Source organism: Oscarella lobularis, chromosome 12 (genome assembly GCF_947507565.1).
Source record: "Oscarella lobularis chromosome 12, ooOscLobu1.1, whole genome shotgun sequence".
Lineage (NCBI taxonomy): Eukaryota > Metazoa > Porifera > Homoscleromorpha > Homosclerophorida > Oscarellidae > Oscarella > Oscarella lobularis.
Window position 1 is genome coordinate 758,333 of NC_089186.1, and position 17,604 is coordinate 775,936.

Below are 17,604 nucleotides of genomic sequence, written 5' to 3' on the forward strand. Positions count from 1 at the left end.
TGCACAGCTTATATCGTCCGAAAGCGACGGAGCAGTCGAGAAATCTCGCGGAGCATGCGCCCTGCTCCCGGGTTGTCAATGTCAAAATAATTAATCAGGTTGCTCGATCGCCGAAAAGAACTGTTCTATAGTGTAAGAAAAGTGACCCACAGCGGCGGCACATGCCTGATGGTGCAAAATAACTGCGATATCAGTCAAGCTGTCGCCACTGCTTTGAAACACTAAAGTTATTATATTATAACTGGCATTAAAAATTATCCATTCGCAGTATCTAGTTGGTATTTAATTAAGTGTAGGCGGCATAACGGCAATACGGCTTATATTCAGAGGAACTTACGGTGATTTAGAAGGGGTGGAATGTACCTATAACCCTATAACCCTAGAGGAAAAATCCTTATATGGTGAGAAAGATTTGACGAGCAATATTCTGAACGCCTTCTGCGCCTTCCAAAGCGATTATAGCTTGATGCCTCATGTACGATGAAGCCGGTTCCGATGCAGAGTCAGCAGCCGGAACTCGAGCTTTCGTAGCATCCTCGTCATTTAGAAGCAGCACAAAATCGATAAGATCTTTTGAATGACGGTCGACGTAATCAGAAGCGTGGAGAAGAGCCTGTAGTTTTCTCTCCGCTGTTCGCTTAGGATCTAATCCCGTCTTGCAAAGCAAAATGCCCTTCAACGCTTTCTCGACACACTCGTGGCACAGATAGCATACGAAAGCAAAATTCTTGGGAAAGCCGGCAGCGTCTTTTTCGCATTGCCTTTGATAGTGCTCTTGAGCAGCAAGCAAATCAGCTTCCGCTTGCCTAATAAACATTGTTCCCCATTTTGGATTCGGAGTCAGACGCGGAGTAGCCGGAGGGCAAAAATAATTACGATCCGATTGCTTTCGGCGAGATCGAGACCTGAATCGGCCAGATGTAGCTTGTGGCTGAGGCGACGTTTCGGCTTCCTCAGATCGACGCGGATGCCGGCCAAAACGTTCCGCGTAGCTATTCCACCCGTCATAGAAGCCACTGTAAGAATACGGAGTGCTACCCCACGTAGCTGCACTTGCATTCTGGGCCGGGGGCCCCCCATCGACTTGGGCCCTAAGAAACACGAAGAGATCACTTGCGTCAGGATCGTCGCTTTTGTCAGGATGACACTGTAAGAATAGCCGTTTGATTGCTCTCCGTTGGTCGTCTTCATTTTTGAGTGCCCATATTTTAGATAGCAACCTTCGAATCTCGTCTTTTTTCGCTTTCAAAGTTAAACACGGAGTTGAATCGTCGGCGCTTTGTTCTCCTGTGAAAACTGCAACTTTCTGTACCTCTGTGCTTTTGCTGAAAACTGGCGATTCTTCAGCAACGTTTAGAAGAGTCAGCGCCGGACGATTTGTATAGAATTTGAAAATTTTCATGCTATCAGCTTCAATAGGATTTCTTTGGCCGATATCAATGATATACGTAGGTATTCCCCTAAATGAACGGTCTTCGGCATCCCCATCGCGTTCGTACTTTTTGTGATATATTTTCGCGTAAATGTACGCATCTTCTTCTGATTCGTAAGAGACCCATTCGTCTACTTCAAACTTGAAGTTGAAATCGAATTTGATTTGTCGCTCGTGGATAGAAAAAGCCGTCGTCCGCACACGACTCTTCCTAGTCCACGACTCGTTGAAAAGTCCTCTTCAAACAAATCAAGAAATTTGATATTCCGATCTTTCAAATAGGAAGGTATTCTCGCATAATCATCTAAAGAAAACATACCAACAATGACGCTGTCTCGTTTGAACGAAGTTTGAAGAAGATTCAAAATGCATTCAACGACTTTTTCTGAAAACGTGGTGCCGGGCACTGATGCCGAGTTCAAAAAGGATTCTGTTATGAAGAGTACAGCTGGACCTGGATCTTCTTCGTTACTAGTAGACTTTAGGAAAATGTCTCTTCGTGACGTTTCGCCTATTTCTTCTTGACTGGAGAAAACAACGAGTGAAGTGCAAAAAGAATGCAGGCATTCGACTTCAAAGCTTTCAGCCAACGTCTCAAATCCTTTCGACAAGATAGGAGGTATCAAGTCAGTCCGGTGTTGGTCAACGTAAACGCTTCTTATGCCAGTGATAAATGCTTCAGATTTTATAAAATCTTCGAGACCACCAGCCAACACATGGTGTTCGTCGCTCGATGACTTAATTACGGTTTCTTCTTTGATGCGTTCGCCGACAAGACTGGAAAACATTATAGGGCGAAGTTCTCCGGGAAGAAGATCAACGGTACTCTCACGAAAAGTTGGCAATTTGCACGTTTGTAGATCGATAAGAAAATCGTATGGCAAGTTGCTGATAATATTCTCGTGTTTTCCATTGTCTAGAAAAACAAGAGTGCTTGACAATTTTAGCTCATCTCTGCGTGTCAGAAGATAGAGAGGACGCAGAGAATTTACAGACACTTCTCGATCTTCTTTGAGACATAGAAACAATTTTTCAGTCGCCAGAACGGCTTTTTCGTAATCGCTGGGACTAAGTTCGCTTCCTCCGCTATGACAAAATATGCCTTCAAGGACACGGGCGTAGTGAAACGGTCTCGCTTCCGTGTCAATGCCAAGAAGTCGAAGAACATTGCTGTACGGCGCATAGGCATCAGGTAAGTCAAACAGATAAGGAGGCATTTCGTTATCTACTTTCCGAGCAATTTGGATTGGAGACGCAAATTCGACAAGACGAGGAATAAAAACAAACGGTAGTGTGTGCAGGCACTTCACAGCTTCTTTGGACTCCACGTCAGGGCATTTTCTTACAAAATGCGCCGGATTGCGTAAGTCTGTTGCCGATGTCAAATCAGGTAAGTTCCTGTCAATCGCAGAAAATTTAAGGCGGACTTGAAGATATTCTAAAACGGATAGAGTTATACTCGTTATTTCTGAAACGATTTGGAAGTCGGGCTTCTCTTCCGGTTTGAGAATGCCAGCCATCGCTGCATAAACGTAGGTTCTGATATTCGACAGGACATCGCCAAAATTCGGCTTCACTGCTAGTCCAAGCCATTCTCGGTGGCATGAATCCAAAGAAGCTACTTCGTCCCAAAAAGGAGACAAACTGCGTGATGTCCAACAAAGCCTTTCGTTGGATTCACTAGGAAAAACACATTTTTTGAAGCTCGTCGCCACGCCGCCCGTCTTTGAACCAAACGGCTGCGAAATGTAAGTCAGTTCTTTCCTTACTTCCTTTGAAGGCACACAACAAATAGAGCCAAATTTACCCCACGTTTTCGACGCGCAATTTTGATAATTGACAAAAAGATGACTAAAAAGAATCTTTGATTTTTCCTCCCATTTACCTGAGTCTTCAGGGCTCATAGACCTCTTTCCTTCCTCTTCAAGCTCAGTGGCAAAATCAATCAACATTTCTTCACTAGCAACTGTTTGAAGTCCAAGTTGACGAAGAAAAAGCTTCCATTCTGGGGAACCAGTCTCAGCCTCCGGTGGAAAGCATTCTTTGCCAAGCATAAGACTAAACAGGGGAACCGAAGGGTCAAAAAACGTCGACACGCACTGCAGTTTACTCCGTCGCAAAAAACAAGGAACCGATTTTAGTTTTTCAAGAACAGCATTTGTGGTGGCCGATCTTGTTTCAGCTGAGAAACGATTGGCCAAGTATACAAGATGCCTCATACGATCCTTTTGAGTTAGAACAAAGAACTGCTCCAAAATAAATTCGACATAAATGTCATCGACAGATTTGTCATCTAGTCCGAAATACTTGTTGAGACTATTCAAATCTGGTTTTCTCTTCAACAATTCAATCTCTTTCGCAGTCGCATTCGACGCCGCTTTCCTCCACTGCTCAAAGCCAAACATGGGCAGTCTGTCCGGAAGAGTCAGGGCATACTTTTGGCCAATGCTTATGAATCGTCCTGCCACGTTTTCAAAAAGTGGCAATGATTTGATGCGCTTCAGACTGCAGTATGCTTGACCAGAGAAACTTATATGAGTGTTGAAGTATCTGAGAATCTGCTGTGCTGCTTCAGAAGTAAAGCTGTCCTTGATAAGCAAACCTATGGGCGCTTTAAACAAATGGACTAAAGCGCCAATCAATCTGTCGGGCTTAGATATAGTTGAAAGTCTTGACTCTACAAGAGAAGAAGTGATCGTTCTCTGCAGGTAAGATGTGGCTTGTCGTCCAAACAGAACATCAAATCGAAGAAAAGGAATTCCAATTGCTTTGAGCACAGTTTCCACAGGAGCGTTACCGCCAGAAGATTGGAAAATAGTATGTCCAAGCTTTGCAGGAGCTCGGAAAGAACGAACGGCACTTTTGACGGGTATAACAGGCATCTCTTCAAAGAGTCGAATTGTTTCTTCAAATTCTGAAGAGCCTTGTGCTGCAACAAATTCCCAAAAGCACTTTACCCAGGAATCATCTGGACGGAGTAGCGCTGTTTTCTCGCTGTAATTGCCCACGGTTATGGAATCAAAAATGTTTAAATGCTGAACACATTGCAGGAGTTCAGGAGAAGTAAGTTGTCTAACTGCAGGTGACTGAAAATTGTAGTTTCTGAGCGAAGATAGTCGTAGAGCAGGATGAAGGAATAAATTTTGAGGCAACAGCTGAAGAAACCTTGAAAAATAAACATAGTTTTCTTCGGAAAATTGTCTTAGGACTCCGTCTGCTGTCAACAATAAAGGAAGATTATTCAGACTTTTAAACGAGAGCTGTTCTTCAACTTTTCCGTAGTTCCAAAACAAAAACTGCAGCAGAAAATCAACATTTTCTGGAATTTTAAAAACAGTTTTCTCAATTTTCCCAAGGACAAGCTTAGACGACTTCTGCTCAGTAAACTTATTAAGAATATTGCAAACAGACTCTCGGCTTGTTGTTTGAAGGCCGCAGTTTGGCACTTCAGCTAGCGCTTCGCATATAGTCCCCGATGTTGCGACGATAGGGAATCCAAGCAAGAGGAGCAGCGACTTGAGAACGAAACATTGTTCGCCGCAATTATCTCTAGTTCCAAAGCCGTCCAGAATACTTGAATTCCATCTCATAGGAGACTGAACGCTTTTTTCCGCCTCTTTTAAACCTGGTGAAAGCCAGATTAAAGAAGGCGTAGAAGAAAGACGCGCTTTCATTTTTGTGTAAATCGTTAGAGGCTCTTTCTGACGTTCGACATGCCATGGAAGAGACAAGGGACGGTTCACGAGAGCCAGAACCGGTGATTTCCTGAAAATCAGATTAAAATAGACCGCACGAGAAAGGCGATCCCAGTACGTCGTCTCCTCTCTCCAACTGGGGAAGAGAGAATGAAACCAAGAGAGTCTCTTGGCTAAAGTCTCAGAGCCTTTAACGTCACGCATTACGTACTCTCTCGCCTCCTCAATAAATCTTGCGTACGCCGGAGATATGCTCAAATCAATAAGTTCCTCATTCCAAACTTGCTTCTTGTCGCACAATCTGCTTCTTCCTGAATTACTAGAAGCAGCAGTGTCTCGAAAGAGATTCCGACGATCCGAGTCTAAGGCAAAATGCCCGTTGACATACACAGGCAGAGGTATGTTTTCCGGAAGAGGGAGATAAAAAAAGGCTTTCCCGTGTCTAATTTTCTCACCTAAAATAGCTGCTATGCCTCCTCTTGGAAATAGAGATAGCTTTGCGACGTTGCTAAAGTTCTTATCCGTATCCTCTTTTCCCATAAACTGATGAACAAGCCAAGTTCTCTTCTTGCCTTTAAAAACGACACGCTTTGATGAGAGAGACACTTTGTAACTGACATGATACAGAGGAATGCAATTCGTTTCGACGTCTTTAAGTTCATTCAGTTTCTGAGTAAACTCTTTTCTCTTTGCCTTATCGGCAGCGTCGATGTCAGCTCGAACAGAAAACTTCTCTCTGCGAGTGCCATTTTCTTCGATAACCGATACTTTTAGATATGTCACGAAGTTCAAAAAAAGTAGAATGTCGCCGGAGCTGGCGGCGAATTCGTCCAGAAGGGCTTCAATCGCCTCAATTGTAACTTCGTCTCTAGAAATGCCAGATCTTGCTGCACATTGTTTATTTCTCAATGGAAATCGGAACAACGTTCCTCCTTTGAGAGAGACGTCGGGATCAAGGACCGAGTAATAGCAAGACTTCATGTCCTTGAAACTCTTCCAAACATTTTCCAATGTTGGCCTAAAAAGGCGGCCGGGCTTATCAATCGTTGCCCCCGGTACAAACCAGCAGTGGGGATCCAAGACGCAGAAAGTGTCGTCGTTAGAAATAAAGGAAGGGCAGTCAGTGATATGATAAAGAGAATTAAATCCGATTCCATACTGGCCGGTTGTCGACGAGTCATCCCGCTTGCTTCCCTGCCCAAGATTTTGAATGCCTTTGATGTCCTTTTCAGTAAAGGGACGATCGTTGTATACCAAAAGAGCTGGCCCCTGCAGATCTTTCCATGCATCGCTCATTAGAAACTTTTTCCCGTGAACTCGCTTGTCAAATATGATATGGAGAGTAGAAGCTTGAGCGTCGTCTGCGTTCTGAAGCAGTTCTTTGAGAATTTGCACACCCCAAAGATAATCAGCTATTATTTTCTTTATGCGGAGAGTTAATGGTTCGAATTGCCCAAAAGGATCTCCCGGAAACTCTTGCGAGAAACTATCAACAATTCTCGATCTCGCAGGTACGACTCCGAACTCAAGAAGTGCGTAACTGTTCGTAAGATGGCTGCTAACAAAAGCCTTGTCTCTCGCTGAAGCTCCCGAAGGACGGGCCCACAAAGCGTCGACGTAGGTCAATTGAGAAGCTGGGAGTAGAAAGAAATGTTCCGAAATAAGAGGAACTTCTTTCTCGCCTCGTTGGTTTTCTCTCCATTCTTTATCCTCCTTTAATGACAACTTTTGAATAAAGAGAGTCGCTATGGAGACTTCTTCATCTGTAAGTTTTTCCTGGCCTTTGTCTTCAGCCATTCGCTTCAGAGCCCATGCGTAATCCTCTTTCTCAAAGCGCTGGCGTACACCAGCTGCTTCAAGAAGACTGCGCACGCCATTCAGCTGCTGAGGAACAGAGTGCAAGTACATTGTCGCTGAAATATCAGGACTAAATTCAAAAGCCACCTGAGACGGCTTGACAATTCCGTTTTGAACTAAAATCCACTTTCTACCGGACAAGAAAGAAGCTCCGGAGACGATTATCTTTGTAAGTTCTCCACCTCGCAAACGTTTATTCAGCTCTTTATACACCGCGTAAATCAAGTCTTCAAGACTTTCGGAAACCGTTTCCTCAGCTGAAATGCGTTCGAGGGCCGTTTCCAGATGCTCGAGTACCAACGCGAGCGGGGGAGATTCAATTCCAAATACAGGTAAAACAGACGATCCGTGACCTTCCAAGTCTGACCGTCGCAGCTGCAAAATAATTCCTTGCGTTCCAACCTCATGAGAAAATTCTCTATAGAACACTTGGGCAGAAGAAGCAACAAATCGTTTTGTAGGATAAACGTCGGAAAACCAATCATGTGATAGTGGATACTCTTCGGGACACGTCATCACTGGCAAACACTCAATAGATCGGATTTCCGCTTTTTTAGAGAGGCTGCACGGTTTTCCAGATCTATCCAACTTTTCCATCAGCGTCGCAACTGCGTGAAAGCGAGTTTCAATCTTGGCGTCGTCTGAAATGTGACTTATTCCTAACAGTCGCTCAGTAACGTCGTCCCAGTCTAAAAGATCGTACGTTTTCATCCCCAAGACTGTCAGAACCTGGAGTATGTCAGGGTTCCGATAACTTTGAAAAGGAAATCGCTCGTCTTCTTCACTGAATAAATCCTTTGCAGCGTAGTCAGGGTTAATAAGAAAACAAGGTCGCGAGAAGCGCGTTCCGTTTGGCGAGCAAGGAACGACAGACATTTCTTTGAGAATTCTACATAACTGAAGTGACGAAAACGCGTTGAATTTCAAGAGAGCGCAAATCAGTTCATCTCTCTTTGTCGCCTCAAATAGCGTCAGTGCGCTGGGAAGTAATTTTTCGGCAAATGATTCCACTGTCAGAAGTCTTTTTCGAAGAAAAGCTTTGCCAGCAAAAGTCAATCCCTTTAGCACATGACTAGCACCGTCCGGAATAGAAGCATAATTAGGAAGCGAAAGGTCTGTCAAAGTCTCGGCATGAGGAATTTGTTTCACCTCTGATGAAAGAAGCAGCGCCTCAGATAGGGCAATCCATCCACCAGTCGTTCTGAAAAGAGCCAGACTCTCTTTGATTACAGCGGAGTAGAAAGCCTCGGCAAGATGTCTCCACATCAGCTGCGCAGAAAAAACGTCCGGCCAGAGACGGTAATAGTCACAAAGCAGCGGATTCTGCAAAAGTGACGTCACTGATTGTAGCACAACAGTGGTTGCTTTTGATAGAGCATCCGTAATAAGCGCTTCGTTCCACTTAACGTCGATGGCTCTCTTCTCTTCAGTCACAGTCTCCGTATTGTGCCACCACAACCCACGTCTGTTAGAATAAACTGCAAAGAATCCGTTAACGTGAAAAGGTAACCCGGTGGGAATTGAAAGAGGAAGAAAGCAGAAAACTTCGCCATCTACAGAAACAAGTTTGGCGGCCTTGCCAGAAGAAAATTTAGCGGCAACTCCAGCAAAAGGCACCAAACCGCTCTTTCGTCCTTCTGGTGACCGGGCCAAAGAAAGACACTGATTCCGTCCAATCGCAGAGCATACAAGCCATCGTTCGGCTTTTGTACTAAAAGCGTCACGAAATTCAACAGAGAGTACAGAGGAAGCGCTAGTCCAAGAAAGTATCTGACGACTGCGAACCGCCTCAGAAGCAAGATCAAACAGTTGAGACGGCCTAACGGTCGAACTCAGCAAATCAGGCGTTTCTTCGCGTGCCGTAACTCCGAATAGAAAAACGCGATCGCTCATCGGCGACGACGACTCTTTCTTCAGTTCGTACACATTGATTGAGCGAACATTATTCAGGAAGAGCAATATTTTCTCGCTGACTTGTTTAAGGGCGTCGAGCGTGTTTTGAACGCGACGCTCGTCGTAAGCTTCACTCTTTATTTCGCTCCTGAAAGCTTGATAGGAGGTCCGCAAAGGAAAACGAAACAAGGTACCAGGAAATGCTTGCCGTTCCTTTAACCTGCAGCCAAAGACACCTTCGTAAGGCTGAAATTGATCGGGAAATGTTTCTGCTATCGGTGTTGTGCAGAAATCAATTTTCACGCCAGGTTTTGACGGGTCTGTGATGTGATTCCCAAGATGGTACCGATGAGGATCAAAAATGACGAAAAAATTTCGGCTTACAAAGCTGGGAACGTCAGTCAGATGATACACCGAAGTGAAACCAAGCCCAAATCGTCCTATCCTGTTCATATCTGTCATCTTCGTCCTCCCTGCTAACTTGGCAATATTTACAAAGTCTTCGTCGCGAAAAGTGGCATTATTGTAAGCCCAAAAAGCGGGCCCCTGGCAGTGCTTCATGTCGGGCGAGAGGAGAGAAGATGCTCCGCCTTCGCGCCAGTCAATGAGAATCGACACTTCGGTAGCACCAGCATTGTCGGCATTTTGAACAAGTTCTTTGAAGACGCCGGCGTCGTCCTCATATTCAGCCAGAATGTTGTTGATGCGAAGTGTGAGAGGTTCGTTGGGACCGAGCTGCTCAAGGCCAAAGTCAAGAGAGTCTGATGGGGCCAGACGTTTGCTCAACGAATGAATGCCCAATTTGTAGGCCGTGTCGTGTGTAATTTTTCGGTGAATCACTTTATCTTCGTCGGTAAGTGAACTTTTGTCTCTAGAGCGGAGCCACTCGGCATCACAGTACATAACTCTGGAACAGGGTTGAAGATCAAGAACGCTGTAGTTGTCCACAGGCACGAGAACTTTTTGTCTCACATGCTCTGGCAGAACGGCGAACTCTTCTGTCACCCAATTCAGGATCTGAATAGCCAGATTCAAATCACGTTGGAAATTCGCTTTCGGTTCTCCGCTCTCATGAGCATACTTGATTTCGTTTAGAACCCGAAGAACGTCCGATCGAGTGAATTCTTCTTGAATAGTCAAAACTTTGACGAGGTTTGGCTGCTTCAAATGAGGATACCGGTCGATCTTGAAGAGCCAAGGTTCCAAGGAAGACCGAAAAAGACTTGACTGAGCAATTTGGTCTGCACGAACAAAACCGTGAGTTTCGTTAAGCCAGACGAACGACGCATTTTTGAAACGTTTAGATATTTCACGACACAATGAAAGAAGCGTCCAGCAGGAGTCGGTTAACTTCAGAAGTGTTTTGAAGAAAGACTCCATTAACTCATCAAATTCTCTCGGAGACGGATGCGTGCTGTAATGCTTAATAGCTCTTTCCCATTGATTCATGACGTCGCTGAGTGCGGGAAGTCGAAGTCCGAGAAGCTGCATCAAGCTCTTATCGCACACCACTCCACCTTTGACTATGAATGCGCTGCTACCAACGAGGCAAGATAAATCGAATAGAGACACTCCCATGTCCGACACAGTGCAGACGACGTCCCTTGGAAAAGCTGCTCTTGTAGAGATAGCTTTCCATGGAAGAACACTGCAAATTTCTCCCGGTTGGCTCTCAACGGGACACCAGTTTAGCTCACGAACTCCATCTGCATAAGTTAAAGTGGATGACCGATCCTGTCTCCAAACAGTGTCTGCTAGTTTTTGCCTTGCCCACAGGTTGCCAGATAGCAGGTGGAACAGTGCTTCACATTTATCAATATCCCCTCTCGACGCACATTCGGCAATTTCAAAAAGTTCTGACGCAGTAATGGACTCCAGCTGGCGAGCGGCTACGGTGCGGAAAAGCTTGCGACCGTACTCAAAAGAGGGATCAAAGCGCCCTGTTGGGAAAACCGGTTGTTTAGAAAAAAGCCTTGCCAGTATTCCGAAAGGTAGGAAAATTTCCGACGGTTTTCTAAGAGAGCCGTCGGACACAGTAACAAACTCCGACCTCGCCATTTTCTCCCAAACAGCATTATCGATTTGCTGCTCAGTGTCTAGTAGATATTCCACTACTGTGGTCCGGTCGTCTCTTGAATATGTCGAAAAATCAGGAAAGACGAACATTAGGAAAACGTCCGACAAGGAACGATAGTAAACGAAATCCGACAGGAACTTCAAAATTGCTGATTCCTCGTGATTGGGAGACGCAAGAAGATCCCTGCGAATAGGAAGACCTTTTTTTAACGAGCAAGGGGCAAAACTGGTGCACTGCTTAAGGCTTGCAAAAGCATTTGTCTGGTAAAGACGAAACAAAGGAATATATAAAAGACTACGTCTCTCCTCGATATCATTCGGTGGATTAGTTCGGATGATGCTGTATAGAAAGAAAAGCATTTCTTCACATTGTCGATCAGACCAGCTCACCGAAGATGCCGACACTTTGGCAAGACACGCGAGAACGCTCGGTGGAGTCCAAATGTAATGTGTCAATTCGTCATTTGAGGAAACGTACTCGGGACAGTCTTGAAGAACAACGCATCCGGTGTTTGCGAGAGCCGCCGATAACGAAGACGACAGCTGAACAGAAACCGAGTCGTGCCGAGCAAAGATAATCTTTTCGTGACGAACAAGCTTAGCCAACCTTGTGCAATGGCTAAAAGGCACAATCGCGTACTCAATTAAGTCACTTAGAACACCACGATGCTTTGCCAGCCACTGCCACAGTTGCTGCATCCATTCCCTAGTTGGATGACCATGCTGCATGGGATTCCAATAAACAGTGCTCACGTCACGCTTTATGGCAGTCCAAGTTTCATCCATGACGCTTTTTAGAAGTTTGGAGACGTTGTGAACGTCCAAGTGCTTCAGTCGCAAGGATGTGCAGCTTGAACGCGACGTCAGTTTCTTGTACAGCGGCTTTTCAACGGACGCGTCAACAAATTTCATTTCCATCCCAGGAAACAAAGACAGAGGAAATTCTTCGCCTGCAATGTAAACTTCTTCACCTTCAACGTACCTCCGACGACTCCGAAAGGCGACAAACGTTAGATTGCTCACTGGCAAAAGACAAAGTCCGTCTAAATCTGTAAAGGAATTGTCCGCTAGAACACAATGAAGTAGACTCAGCTTTTGTCGACGCGAGAGAGTCTGATAGTGGGAATTATCCTTGAGTGCAGAGCGAATATACTTCGAGTCAAAAGTTTTATACTTAGCGTTGACGTACTCCAAACTCTCCAAGACATTTTCTGGAGCAAGCACGACCTTCTCTCCAAGAACCAACATTTCTTCAAATGCAATATTCTTATGTTCACCCATTGTTGAAGTGTCGTTCAGAACAGAATCTGAAAGTTTAATCCAATTTCCTCCCTGTGCTTCCGTCCAAAGAATCTCGTCGCGCTTCAGTTCCGATAATAATCCAAGCAGCACTGTCTTCTTCCAGTGTTTTTTAACGTCACTAGGACGCGGCCAAGCTCTATAGACGTTCGTGTGGCCAAGAGAAAGCGAAACAGCTGTTCTAATTAGCCCACAGTAAGCAGGAACAATTAAATGCTCCAGCAACATATAATTCCAAAGCGCATATTTATCGACCTGCCTGTCAGTTCCAGGCCACTTCAGCTTGCGTCTATTGTCTGCTACGCTGAACGATCCGTGAACGTGTACTGGAAAACCGGTATTGGTGCTATCGTCATCGCCAGGAGGAAGCGGCAAAAAGCAGAAAATTCGACCCAAGCTATCTGCCTGCTCAGTGAAAGGCTTCAAGGGAAGGGCAAGTCCAACCCAAGGCAACTGATTCAACTCTATAGCCATTTGTGCAACTTTGGCGTTTTTCTTAGAGATGTAGTGTGCAAGTAGCCAGCGCTGTGTTATAGGAACCTTACTGCGACTGCAGGACGTGATGCTAACGATGAAAGTTTCTTGCACTGGTGCATGGTTTTTTCTGATACCAATTTCTAGTCGTCTTCGTGCTTCTTCAACCAAATGCTTAGTATCGCTTCCAAGAGCCACGCTGAATACTTCATTTGGGGTTGCTTCGCCAGGACTCCATTCAAGAATTTTGATAGAAGTCACGGACTTCAAAAAAAGAGGAACGAGATGAGCGTCGGCTTTGAAGGACTCAAACAGACTGCGAATACTCGCTGGTGAATGAGTGCTCTTGCTCAGCTCCGACGCTGAGCCCTTCGTCCTCAACGGAAAACGAAAGAGCGTCCCTTTGAAGTCGCCGTCAGAAACTCTGCAGCCAAGAACGTTGTATGGAGCGAACTGATCCGGAAAAGCTTTCGCGTCACTGAGGAGATAAGAGCGACCGGATTCTCCTTCAGCAACGTATTTCTCGTGAGGGTCAAAAAATCCCACAATTTTTCCACTAACAACACTTGGTAAATCTGAAAGGCAGCCAGTGAGATTAAAAAATTAGTGACCACGTGCGATTTACCGGTCAAATGATACACGGAACTGAAACCGATTCCAAAGCGGCCTATTTTCATTGGATCTTTCGCTTTAGCACTTTGATATGGATTTTGAATTCCTTCCCAATCCTTCTCTGCAAAGACAGCGTTGTTTTGGGCATAAAGAGCCGGACCTTGAAATTGCTTCATCTCGGCATTGATGACCGAATCTCTTCCGTATGCATTAGGTCTTGCGTCCAATAGGAACTGAACTTCCGTTGCACCTGCATCGTCGGCATTTTGAATAAGTTCCTAATCAAACGATTAGTTTATTCCATGGTGCGTATTGAGGACCTTGAGGATTTGGCCTCCTTCCGGATATCTCTCGAGAATATCCCTAAGTAATTTGCTGAGTGGCGGGGTCCGTTGTCCGAACGCTCCTCCTGATAAACGGGCCATTTTTGAACTCAGAAGCCGGATAACTGAACTGTCTTTAGTTGCTGCAAAATGCAACGCATTGCGGTTCATCTAGAGTGGCAAATGAAAGAAGGAGAGAAATTGGTATTGTGGCTCACGTAATCTCTAGCAGCAACATTGGCTCCTAGATATATCATTTGCTGAACAACGGCAAAAGAAGGACGCAATGAATTGCATGCGTGCATTAGTGGTGTCATTCCGTTCTAAGAGTAGACAGTGGTAAAAGAATACGTCTGCACGATCGAGTTAAAAAATACCACATCAACTTGATTAATATTGACGCCTTTTTTAATAACAAGATGTTGAAGAACATTTAGTATGTGAGACTGCGATTTAATTAAGAATAGTATAAAATGTCATTCGATAGTAGCACCAAATTTATGAACTCACCGTAGCTGAAAAGGAATGCGGTTCAGCCCTGCAGGCTAATGTTAAAGCTGTTTTTCCTTCCTAGAACAACATTAGACGATAAGACACATGCACTTCACTTCTCTTAAGACCTGATTAGAAATATTGACATCAAAAATAATGTCACTTTTAAGCCATTGATAGTATGATTGCCAAAAGCCTTTTGTTGCCAACCAGCATAAAAACTTGCTTTCACACTAAATTCAGTAATTAGGAACGGAAAGTTGTTTAACGTAATTAAATGTACTGCTCTTAGATTCGCAATTGTTTTCTGAATCAAAGCAGCGTTTTGTTTTGCCTGATTTATTAGAAGTATAGAAGATAGAGGGTCAGCTCAGGATACGTACCTTCTGCAACGAGTCTTCAAATCGGTTTCCCTTTGAATTTGTTTCTTTAATTGCACAACGCACAATTTCTATCTGATCCGAAGCTTGAGAACACTTCAATTTCATAACATGGAGTTTTGGTAACTAAACGAAAGAAGTGGTACAAAAATACTACACCGCTGGGAAACGGTCTTACAAAAATTGCATCCAAAATTTCACCAAAAATCAGCGAGGCCACGTGACGATTGTACTCCACACGTCTGTGACTTTCCTGAACACGATCACGAATTTGAAACAAAACATCCGGCATTAAACGTCCTAAAAATATATAAACAGCTCAGACCTTTTCGACTAAAAGATTTTACACAAACCAATTGGAGCCCAAGGAAACGTCCCAAAAGATATCAACACTCCAGCATCAATCTTATGCAAGACACTTAGGATCCCACAGTCACCAAGATGATGCATCAAGTTGATAAAAGCACCTCCTGATACAGTTATAGTGACCATGCAAGAACCATCTTCAACACATAGCTCAATATCGCATTTTCGTATTTTCATTATTCTTGCTATGTATTGAATGAAGTCTTTTTCCTCTTGCTCAAATCGTCGGCGATCAATATTAGGAAGCATAATACTAATTTTGACCTTTTCAGCAACTTTCAGTTCATTATTCCGTTTAATTACAGTAGGCGGAAATTGGTGCTTGATTCTCACCCGCTTTAGAAGAGCTTCTTGCAAATAGCCTTTCAAAGCCTCAACAAAGGAGTCTTGATGCAGCAGATACCAATCTTTCAATTCCTTGGTGACGTCTACAAAAACAGTCTCATCGCTTACAGTCTCATCGCTGGGTGAAACGTCATCACGATCCAGAACAGTGACAGTCGTTGATCGTCTTCGAATTCCTTGACGTAAAGATTTGCTACACCGACCACCGCGTTTGCGAGAACTCGGTAGCTTTGTGCGAAACGACGCCTTTCTCAGAGCGGATTTTTGAAAATGGGGGTTAAGGCAGAGGTAAAGGTCACATCCAGCTCCCCCGTTTATTTTGAGTAGGACATCACAAAAGGTGGCAAAGCTCGGTTTTGGCTTGCAACGTAGTATTCTGTACAGCTTTCGCGCGGTTTCCGCCTTGGATTCTCGCTCAAGCCCGACGACGAGCTCATCGTAATGATGCTCTTCGACGCACTTCTCAGCAAACAACTCGTCGAGAAGACTGCCGCTTAGGACGTTCGCAAGAAGGGTAATAGCTTTACCCATCACCGGCCGAAAACGAGTAGACCACCGCCGGTCACCCATTATCCTTCGGACTCTCTCGAGCGCGCTACACTGTATTCCAGAGCACATGCCCCGGATGTGTCTGGGGGGCACGGATCGGATCCGTGGTCTGGGTTTCCGACGCTAGTCTCCCAAGAGAGATGCCGTACGGTCGAAAAGCGAGGCATTATTTTTGCGAGGGTGCGCGTTGGGACTATCGCAAGTCCACGCCTTGCAGACGCCTGGGCTTTTAATCCGGCGCGAGAGCTTGTAAATAAATAAATAAATAAATAAATGAGTTGCACTGACGTAATCTTCTTACTGTGGTGTGGCTTTGTTGGATCCATAAGAAGCGTCCATATAAAAGGTAAGAATATAGAAAACAATATCTACTTTTACCCATACAGTTCGTCCAACTATATTTTTATGAGTCTACGGCTGACGCCCACCTTGTTAAAGAACTTAAGAAGATTACCTACTGTTGGGGATTTTGCCCCTTCGATCCACGACTTGAGAACTTTAGACATATGCGAGCGACGTTCGAGCTAGTGGAATCGCCAATCTCTTCGACATCATCTAAGCCAATGCCAAAGACAACTCCAATTTCTTCCCATTTTGATTCTTTGACAAAGGCGCATGTCCTCAATAAATTTTGGGGTACCAATTCGTCGATCGTTAGAGGGAAAGAGTCTAAAGAGAGATACATTCATTTATCAAGAATGTAATATCTTTTGAGGAAAGCCTTTTCAGCCAGTATATACAGATCTCGGACGGAGGAATACCGACCTTTCTCTGGACGAACCGAGAACAAGACGCTAAGGATCCCGTAGTCACCAAGATGATGCATCAGGTTGATGAAAGCACCTCCTGGTACAGTTACAGTATAGTGATGATGCAAGAACCGTCTTTAACCCATATTTCAAGATCGGATTTTCTTATCTTCATAATTTCTGTTATGTAATCGACGAAGTCTTCTTCGTGTCCTTTGAAACTCAGGCGATCGATGTTAGGAAATCTAATACTTATTTGGACAAATTCTGCAACTTCCAGCCTGATAGCATTCCGCTCTCTCAATGTACGTGGAAAATGCTTCACGATTCTAACCACCCGTTGTGGAATAGCTTCTCGAAAATAGTCTTCCAAGGCCGTTACAAAAGAGTCTTCATGCAGCTTAATTGTAGCGCTCCTCCAACTCCTTGGTGACATCTACAAATACAGTAACTTCTTCATCGTGCGGTGAAGCGTTTGCACTGCGAGACAAAGGACGTGCCTGATGATTTTATTGTAAACGAGTGCCATCAATGCAGTCGAAAAGGTCTCGTCCAGCTCCCCCGCTTAGTTTGAGTAGAACATCGCAAAAGGTGGTAAAGCTTAGCTTGGGCTTACGATGAAGAATAAGGAAAAGACTTCGCGCCCTTTCTTCATCCGATTCTCGCTTCCGTGCGCCGAATTAAAAGCTCACTGTAGTGATGCTCGTCAATGCACTTTTCAGCAAACAACTTATCGAGTAGTTGGCCACGAAGAAGATTCGCAAGAAGAGGAATAGCTTCATCAAATACGGGCTGAAAACGACTAGACCATAGCGGGTCACCTATGGGTCATTTTTTCACTAACGCGCGTTAGAATTTACAAGCGACCTTTAAGTTCGTGTGACAACGCTTTGTTATTTGCTGATCAGTGCACGAGCCTTCATCAAAAGTGCATCTTTATAAAATACGAGGAAAAAAGATATTGTTCCTCGTGCACATGTATAACATTAGTCTATCAATCATGACTGCTGGGAGTAAAACTAAACAAACACATTTGTCTTAGAACGAGCAGTCAGAAAATTC

The 17,604-nt window shown here is 44.5% G+C and overlaps 1 protein-coding gene across 1 annotated transcript; it reads right to left on the minus strand.

Moving 5' to 3' along the window:
* Positions 1 to 1,562: 1,562 nt before the first annotated feature.
* LOC136193650 (sacsin-like) lies at positions 1,563 to 15,809 on the minus strand. Its single transcript, XM_065982588.1, has 11 exons — positions 14,887 to 15,809; positions 14,712 to 14,833; positions 14,537 to 14,659; positions 14,437 to 14,487; positions 14,282 to 14,386; positions 14,172 to 14,231; positions 14,039 to 14,107; positions 13,880 to 13,984; positions 13,659 to 13,832; positions 13,352 to 13,616; positions 1,563 to 13,301 (listed from the first exon to the last, which is right to left on the minus strand). The coding sequence occupies exons 1-11, from the start codon at positions 15,773 to 15,775 to the stop codon at positions 1,564 to 1,566; spliced, it is 13,701 nt and encodes a 4,566-aa protein (XP_065838660.1). The 5' UTR covers positions 15,776 to 15,809; the 3' UTR covers position 1,563.
* Between the last annotated feature and the right edge of the window lie 1,795 nt (positions 15,810 to 17,604).